The 9,575-nt window shown below is 42.3% G+C and overlaps 1 protein-coding gene across 1 annotated transcript; it reads left to right on the forward strand.

Moving 5' to 3' along the window:
- Window positions 1-339: 339 nt before the first annotated feature.
- HSD17B2 (hydroxysteroid 17-beta dehydrogenase 2) lies at window positions 340-8,907 on the forward strand (the record flags this gene model as incomplete). The annotated part of the gene is made up of 5 exons (XM_082769660.1): window positions 340-616; window positions 4,956-5,168; window positions 5,460-5,645; window positions 7,775-7,912; window positions 8,549-8,907. 5 exons carry the CDS (start codon window positions 340-342, stop codon window positions 8,905-8,907), a joined length of 1,173 nt encoding a protein of 390 aa, XP_082625786.1.
- Window positions 8,908-9,575: the final 668 nt, after the last annotated feature.

Raw genomic sequence — 9,575 nt, forward strand, 5'->3', positions numbered from 1 at the left:
TTAAGCATATGAAACATACAGTGGTTAAATCTTATCCTAAAGCCAGTGCTTCGTTCCTACATCATGTCCATTCCCGCTGCTGTCAATCATTACCCAGCCAGCACATTATTCAGAAGGTGGAGCTGTCAGGCAGAAGGAATAAAAGGTAAGGAAAACCAGAAGGCTCCTGCTCCTTGCAGATGCCAAGGGTAAGTGAGATTATGTCAAACCTTTAAACGGAGTCCCCTCTCTCGCCCCACCCCCTGGCCCTGCTCCTATATAACCAGGCTGCAGCGAGCAGCACCTGCTTTGCTCTGCAGAGGTGAGGTGGGCTGCTTGTGCTTGCTTCTTGCCCAGGCGATGGATGCTCTTGCTGCCAGCCCTTTAGGATGGCTCTGTATGGGTGTCACTGTACTTTTTGGGGCCACTGTGCTTCGCATGGCCAAGAGGAGCCTGGTGGAGAAAGGCAGCATGCTGCTCTGGAGCCTTCTGCCTGCCTTGCTGGGGCTGCTGTGTGGGAGTGTGCTGGGGGCTTACGGGGGGCTGCTGGTGTTCTGCGGTGTGTGCCTCGTCTCCTCCATGTACCTGGGTGGCACGACGCCACTGCCCGTGGGTGACAAAGCCGTGCTTGTCACAGGTAAGGTGCTGTGGGAAGCAAAGACTGGGCTTTTCTCAGAGGTGTGTTGGAAAACTTTGTGTTCTCGGGTCAGGAATCTATGAAACGTGTGCTCCCAGGGGTTTGCTTTTTTCTTTTCTTGATTTATTTGCTTTTCCAGAAATGTCTTTTTTTATTATTATTATTTTTTTCCCTTTCCCTGGTGAAGAAGTGCTCTGAAATTAAGTAGAAAAGCATCTTAATAGATGCCATTTTTTTTAAGTGTCTCATTTAATCTTTACAAGTAGCTTTTTGGATATGCTTGTGAAAATAACTGGTTGGGAAAAAAAGCACAAGAATACTTATGATGGTCTAATTTTTTAGGAGAGACATTAATTTCTGGAAGCCCTCAGCCTACTACACTCATACATTACTTTTGTTTACTTGAATTTACTGCAATAGGTACTGGCATACAGTTATCTTTTGATGTGAGCATTTACATAGTACACGCTGTGTATATCATGCCTATATTTCAAGACACCAGGTTGGTGCCATCTCTTTGAAATGAGGTATGAAATCATTTGGGAGTGAGTAATTTTTCTCACTGGAAATGAAAGTTCAGAGCTAATGAATTCACTCTCTGTATTAACATTCTGATCTACTCAAAATCCACTTTTGGTTTGCAGGGATGGCATTTTTGTAGTTTTATGGCTTTTCTCCTGTTTCTTCTGAAACTTTAAATGTTGCTGTGTTAATCAAACCTTTGAATTGGAGTGCCTACCTACTCGTTCTTGCACTAACTTGTTCTTTTCTTTGTTGTTTTATTTTCCATTTTCCCCTCTGAAAAGCTGAGTTAAGTTGCTTTGGATTATATAGCTAATTATTGCAGCATCTCATTTTGCTTCATGGAAATGATTTAAATCTCCCTAGCAGGCATTACTATGGGGATTAAACACAAAACTTAAGGGAGGAGAGGATGAGCAGCAAGCGCTCTCCTTGCTGTCAGCAGGGTTTTTCTGGGCAGGTGTCCGGGAAGGACACCATCACGCATGGGAAGGGAGAGTCTCTGTGCCTCTCCACCAGGCAGGCACTGGGCTCACACTTAAAAAAGGCAGGAGGATGCCCGAGTACAAGCCTGCTCTTCAGTGGTTCTTTGGGAGAAACCGAAAATCCAAATAAGCTCTTCTTTTGGAGCTTAATTATTCCAGAGAACTGGAGTTAGGGCAATACCGGGGAGTGAAGAGCACTGAGTTACATTGCAGCAAGTGAATGTTTTCTTTGTACCTGTGCTGCAACTGTCCTGAAGAAATGCAAGTTTGGACACCTCTGGCAGCTGACACATCTGAAGAGGCTCTTCTCAATTGCTCTTTGATTCCAGGCTGGTATGCAATCAATCAAACGTTCCATCAATGAAATGAAGGTTTTACTCAACACATTTCTCTGCTAAATTGCTCTGTCTGCAGCCCTCATCCTCTTACTGACAGCAAGGTGTGTGTGGCAGCGTGCACACAGGTGCAGGGCTCCTTTCCATCAATTTTGTTGTCATTTGTCTCCAATTTAGAGAAGTCCTGAGGCAGGCATTTCATGGGAAGTGGTGATTTCCCCACCTCTGTCCCCTGTTTCAGCCCTGCACAGTAGAGGAATGCTGCTGTGCTTGGAGCAGCTGCCACGTATCTATTGCTCATGAGATGGCTGCCTATGGCCAGGGCATGGAAACCTCTGCTCATCTGTCTGGGCTTTGTCATACATTGTTCTGATCCTCTTTGGATGGCCCTTGTACAGCTGCTGCTATGCATTATTTATTTATATAAAAAAATTATTTATTATTAATTCAATGGAGCACCACACCACAACTAGGGAAAACTGCCCGGTTGTCAAAAAGCTTTTTCGCATGAGTAACTGTGGGTGTGTGAGCCGTCTGAAAGTTGTTGATGAAACGTTTCTATTGATCTTCCTGCTGGGAGCGAGTGCTTTGTTGTCCTCAAACACGGTCCTGAGCATGCAGGTGCTTTCCGTGGTTTGATGGGCTCGACAGCCAGCATCTCTAAAAATGAAGCCATCATTAAGAGGCAAAGTAGCAGGGACTGAAAAATTCTTGCTTCATGTATTTTGTGTTTGTTGGAGCAAACTCCTTCAGTTACCTTAGTCTTTCCATTCCTGGTGTGTGATTTGGGGTCTCTGATGCTTAGTGTTGAGCTGCTAATGGATTCTCAGCAATGACTCGGTTGTAGTCGGTACTGATTTGTCTTTCTTCAATAAATCTTCGAATGGTTCGCAGATAGTCATTTTACATGTGGGGAGGAAGTCTAATTCTGTACAGGAGACTTAACTAAAGCTGAAAGAAGATTATGCAGTTTGAACTTTGAGTTGAAAGGTGGTTTCTCTGGACATCAATAACAGGTCTGGAACTCAAATCAGGTTTGATTTTGATAAAAGCTGGGGATGAACCCAGCAGCAGGCACAAATAAACATTGATTTATTCTTCTCAGGGCTGCTACATCTGTCCCTGGTTCTTAAGCCCTCTGCCACTTTCTCAGTTAAAGCTGTGTTGTATGGCTTTTTCTTATGGGGGATGTAGTTTCATGTCTTCTCTTACTGGGAAGGACAAAAGGGGAAGGATTTGATTCAGAAATCTGCTTCTCACTAGAAGGGAAAGAAAGACACCCCACCCCCATGCCCAGAAATCCATCATGTCTTTAGGATCTTTGCAGGCCTCCTCATGTTTTCTAGGGAATTCCAAGAATGTAGGATTGTTCATTTCTTCTCTTCCAGGCAAGGGCTGTAAGAAGTGAAGCGTGATGTATACTGTGGTCTGGTGCGTCTTCAACAAACTGCAGATTTCAAAAGTGCCCCAAAGCATTTTTTTTAAAGAAGGGATTAAACAGAGCATGAGTAATTTGTTTCAACATCTTGCACTTATTGATTGAGGCATTAAGTACATATTTTTCTCAAGTCACCTGGAATTTTTTCATCTGTCAGGGCTAAAGTCCCAGATAGAAGACAAAACCAAGAAGTGAAGATCTAGCATGGATTAAGATGAATTTGGCAATCAAATTCTATTGACTAAGGATTTTGGGTGCAGGAGCTGGCCTGCCAATGATGATTATAATATCCCTCTGCATGTGCTGGAGTCATAAATTAACCCTTTACCTTTCTGGTAATGTTACATAGGGAGTCTTGTGGCCTTTCCACAAATGGAGAAATGGTTAAAAAAAAAAAAAAAAAAGCTGACAAAAGTTCCAGCTCTTTGTACCACATTCAGGCTTCCACCTATGCTGCAGATGAGTTTGGAAGTTGAGCATTTATGCAAGAAATGGCTATTATAGGAGGTAGCTAAACCCTGGCATAATTCCACAGATAGTGCATGTCAGCACACGGACTTTTGCAGCAGAGGAGGATGCAGTGCAGTAGTGTGGGACATGCTGTTACATCTCCTCTTCATGATGTGAAAATTGCATCCATCCTTAACCTTTTCATTTCCCTCCTGATCTTGTCCCCTGCAAAACTGCTGCAGCAGTGTCCCTATAAATTCCCTTTCTGTCTTCAGAGTCCTATGTCACTTCACTGGGAGTCTTGGTAGGAAGATGGGTGAGGTGCTTCCTCCCTTGGTAAGAAGCTCCTCTGTAGATGGGCAGAATGGAGAATATAGTTACAAAACACATCAGGAAATCCTTACAAGTTTCTTAAGGTAGTGGCAGCAAAATACCATGTCAAAGGCGACATGAAAACCTGTGAATCAACAGACTGGTTTGTTAAATATTCATCATTCTTCCTTGGTGGAAGAAATTGAGTGATCATGATTGTGGTTGTTGCTGTGTACTTGCTTTAGTGGTGCTTCGTGTATCTGGCAGGTCATTGCTTTATAGGTAAATAAAAAAGTTTGCAAGATAATGGTTGGGAATAAGTCTGATGCTAGAAAGAATAAGATGCAAGTGAATTTCTGTCAATTCCAATGCCCTGTAATTGCTTTGTCCAGCTGAGATTTCACATTAAGGTGTTTTTCCTTTTTTCTTTTTTTTTTTTCCCCTAGATACTTTTATTATCAGTTTTCAGCCTGAATGTTTATATTTAAACCGGTCTGTGGTTTTATTTCTTCTGTATGCATGGAGTAAGTGTTAGGATCTCTCGATGGGAGCATGAGCTGATGCCCTCAGCTCTGAGCAGAGGAAGTCTGCCAGCTTTTGCCAAACAGGCAAAGGACCAGCTTCTCCAACGCTTCTCCAACCTATGAGTCAAAACCACTCTTCCTACTCTTATATGTTTGTGTCTTCCTTTCATCCTCTTTTTGGTTACATCTGTGTGCATTTCCAATCCTTCTGTTTTAATGGTGATGATGGTCTGGGGCAGACTGACTTTTCACGTGTCTTTTTGTTTCTTCTAGGAAGTGACACTGGGATTGGACATGCGCTGGCTAAGTACCTGGATAACTTAGGTTTCATCGTGTTTGCTGGGGTTTTGAATAAGGATGGCCCTGGAGCTGAGGACCTGAGGCAGACCTGTTCCCAGAGGCTCTCTCTCCTGCAGCTGGATATAACCAATCCCACCCAAGTCAAGGAAGCCTATCTACAAGTCTCAGAGAAGGTGCAAAATACAGGTACAGCTTTTATGTTGATATATGGGGGTACTAATGTACATATTTACAAGACATGTTGGCCCCATTCTGTCTTGTGTATGTCTGTGGGCAGTCAGGGAATTTGCTTTGATGGCTCCTGCTTTTGTAGACACAGGAAAAACAGTGATGACTGCTTGGGGAGGGGGTACTGTGTATCTATAGCTACAGATCATCTCTGCTTTCATCTGGAGGCACCATCCAGCTCATCACTTTAACCTTAATGAAGCTGGTATCCTGCTGTTATAACAGCTATGTGCTTTCTTCTCTTCCCAGGGCTCTGGGGAGTTGTGAACAATGCGGGCATCCTGGGCTTCCCTGCTGATGGCGAGCTGCTCCCCATGAGCGTGTACAGGCAGTGCATGGAGGTGAACTTCTTCGGGGCCGTGGAGGTGTCCAAGACCTTCCTACCATTACTTCGGAAATCCCAGGGGAGGCTGGTTAACATGTCCAGCATGGCAGGTAAGCTGAGCTAAAGCGCCAGATAAGTTTCTGGTGCAACAGGAAAAGCAATCAACTTTCTTGTGTAAATGCTGATGAAGGTGTGGTCAGTCTCGTCTGTAAATACGCCTGTGGAGTTAGGATCTAGATAATAAGTGCAGGTTTTGCGTTGGGAGGCTGTTTCCAGAAATCAGTCCTTAAAAAAGTTTAATATGGTCAAAAATACACTGCTCTGTAAAGAACATAAAATTCAGGTCTTGTATTCTAGGTGCAGTGAGGGATAGCTCTGATTTTTTCCAGGAAGATAGTTGGTTTAAAAACAAAAAACTACAAACAACTGTGTTGATTTGGGAACACATTCCAGCAGAAATTTACAAACACCTCAGTTTGCAAACCAAACCATACTGTGGAGATATCTGAACGCCATCTGATTTATGTAAAACCAGGTATTCTTCCATTGGAGTGTAAATGTGTTTTGTGTAAGTTCATGATGTTTGCCATTTGTAAGCAGAGACCATTTGTAACTGCTAATAACAAGTATTAGAAGTTTCCTTTGGGCAGCAAAGAATGTGTATTTATATTTCTTCAGTAAGATTACCAAAATACTTTTAAAAATACTTTATCCTAACATGTTTTTAGGATTATCACTTTGCTAAGAAGTGATTTTATTGATGAAAATATTAAGTGTGTTATGCTTTTCAGTTTTACCCTATAAATTTGATCCTGTATTTACTAAATATGTACGCCTTTGTGACATAGCCTTCTATTCTAGGAGGACAGCTGAGAGACTGATGTAGGAACAGAAGTAATGACAGTATCTGTTAGCCAACAGCTGAGGAGCAAAAATGCTCCTTTGAAAATGAGACCTACTAGAACCAGGATGTTGTGATGATGGAAGGTCTTTCTTTTTTTTGAAAGACATCATAAGGAATTACTGTATCATCTGCTTCCCAGATTTCCCTTTTTCCTGTCTGTTTGGATGTCTTTTCTGTGCAGGTGGTGTCCACTTGAATCCTGCTGTATTGCCAAGGTGGCTTGTACAGGTGTTACTTTGTGCTCATGGCTTATGTTGAGGATGTAGTATCAGCCTAGTTTTGACACTGCCATCTTCTGTTTTTAAGTCCCAAGAAGGTTTTTGTACCTGTGCACCTGTGTTTATGGTTCACTGCCAATACTTAAATAAATCAGGACTGACTTATGAGAGGGACTCATTCTAGTACTGATCTGTCCACCATACCTCACAAGCATGGACAGAGGACAGACCTCTGTTTTCTTTAAGCACCCAAGTGAAGCTTGCATTTTAGGTGTTTTGAGGCAGATATCTTAATTCTTGGTGTGGGTCCCCAAGCTGTCTTGCAGGGATAAACAGAGCTTCTCTGTGCTAAATAATTTGCTATTACAGGAGCTGATAATGACATTGCTTAAATTATAGATGTTCACATATATGTTCTGAATTGAGTAAATAGCTTCCTCTTAACATGTGGTCTGAGGGTCCTTTGGTAAAACATTAGCAGAAAAGTTGGAGGTCTTGTGCTGAGCCTATTCCTGCCTGTGTAGAGCTAATTTAACTGGACAGGAGGTTAGTCTGACCTCAGAGGGAAAGCATATGTGATTCAATTAGCTCAAACCAATTGAAACTAAAACTTTTTCAGATGCATACAGAAGAAAAAAATAACATATGTTTGGCCTGACATCTTCAAAGGAAAGATTCTGTGTGTATGAAGCTCCTGTGGTACATGGCTTGCTGCAGTACAAAACCCAACAAATGGCACCAGTGGCTTACCAGAAAATTCCCCTATATTGAAATGTTTTCTTTCAAGGTTCACACGCATTAAGATAAGTGTTATTTTGAAGTGGGAACTTCATAATTTGCAGCAATTTTTACCCTCGGATGCAATACACTTCACGTTTTCTGCCATAGAAAGTATCTTACAAGGTGTTACTGATCATAACTGCTCTAAGCAAGTGCTAATTTACAACTCACACTTTTTTTAACCTCTAGGAAGAAACGATTCCCTCACTGACTTGTCTCTAACCTCAGTGAGAGCCACATAATTCTGGTTGTGCTATAATCTTCTATCTAAATCACCAAAATAAAGGCTTGAAAAGAGCAGACATTGAGCTTTATCATGTTTATATTGCTCCTGCAGGAGGCATTCCGCTACCGAGGTATGCTGCGTATGGTGCATCAAAGGCAGCTCTGTCCATGTTTTCTGGAGTAATGAGGCAGGAACTTTCCAAATGGGGAATCAAAGTTGCTGCCATCCAGCCATCAGGCTTCAGAACAGGTTGGTGTTTGACATTTTGGATGGTTTATGCTTTGTCTCTTTTCCTGAATTCCAGGATCCTCAAGCAGAGGCTTGAATGATTCACAAACTCTTTTCCATTCCTCATGTTGACTATGGAAATTAAGATATACATTTTTTAATTGAATGTTGTTCCCTTCCAGGTCACTTACTTGCTCTTGACGTTACTATACATAATTTCTGAGATTTCCTCTCTTCTCCTTGCCCTGCTCCCCTCCTGCTGAGTACTCTTCCAAATCCTCCTCTTTCTCCCCCATTGCTCTGTTTTAGTTTGCCCACTTTTTTCTACTGTCAAAGACATATATTAACAAATACTGATTAGAAATACCCATAAAATGAGTGAGGACAGAATGGAAAGGGAGGGGAAAAAAGATACTGAGGCCTTTTTAAGTAGAGCTGGCAACAGAACCCCATGCTCCTTGTCTAGTCTGTGCTTCATTATTTTTCTTTTCTTGGTAAGAGCAGTTGTAACTAACCAGGAGCTTTGTATGTTCTTCATTCCTCCAGTTTAGAACTGAGCCTCGGCTTGGTGGTGGGAACAGCTTATTAGCTACTACTCATGGATTAATTTCACTTAACCTCAAACTCACTTGCTATCCCATGCCATTGCTGCTGCAGGTATACAAGGCACATCCGAGCTGTGGGCCAAGCTAGAAAAGGAGCTGGTGGAGCACCTTCCAGCAGACGTGAGGCAGGACTACGGTGAGGACTACCTGCTGGGGCTGAAGAGCTACCTCCCACAGATGCCTGCGTACTGCAACGCTGACCTCTCCCCGGTGCTGAGCTCCATCCTGCACGCCTTGCTGGCCAGGCGGCCTCATGGCTTGTACACCCCTGGCAGAGGGGCTTACATGTTCCTCTGCATCTTCTGCTACTTTCCTTTCTGGTTATATGACTTTTTCATTAGGAAGTTGATGAGCAATGAGTCTGTCCCAAGGGCACTGAGAACACTGGAGGCTGAAAACAAGAATCTCTAAGGTATCCATTAGCATTTGTCACGCTTAATGAGATAAATGGAGGGAAAAACTCTATTTTAACATACTGTTATTTATTGTACCGTTTTTGGTAAACTGTATTTGTGCTGCCCCGTGAGTAGAGGGAAATCTTTTTGTTAAGAATAGTGTTCAGGAAAAGTGGTAAATAATCAGAAATGGGAAATTATTCCCAGGCATGGCCTATTTGGAAGAGCTGCAATGTTTCCCTGATGTCCTGATATCCTGCCTTTGGTGTGAGATATGTCATGAGGTTGTATAGTTCCTGTCTGCTTCAAAAGGCACTACTGATGCATGGACAGGTGTCTAACCTGTGTGTTTTTCTGAATAGATCTTTGAATCCACAAGAATGCACACCCTTCTTAAACATTAGAAGAAGCTGCTTATTCCTATCACTTATAAATGTTTAATGTGAACACTTCTCAATGTAGCTTCAGCCCAGTACTTTTTTTTTCCTGGCTCTTTTCCTGTTGGACCTGAGAAATGATTGATCCTTTTTTTAACCCCAACTTTTGTGAAGTATAATTATGTCTGATGTATCCTCTTTGCTGTACCAATCAACATAAATTTGGTGGGGAAAAATGAACAAAGACTGATCTTCAACAAGCAGTCAACCATTTCCTTCCCACAGTATTATAAAAAATGATAGTAAG

Source organism: Aythya marila (genome assembly GCF_965140915.1).
Source record: "Aythya marila genome assembly, chromosome: 12".
NCBI classification, from domain to species: Eukaryota; Metazoa; Chordata; class Aves; order Anseriformes; family Anatidae; genus Aythya; species Aythya marila.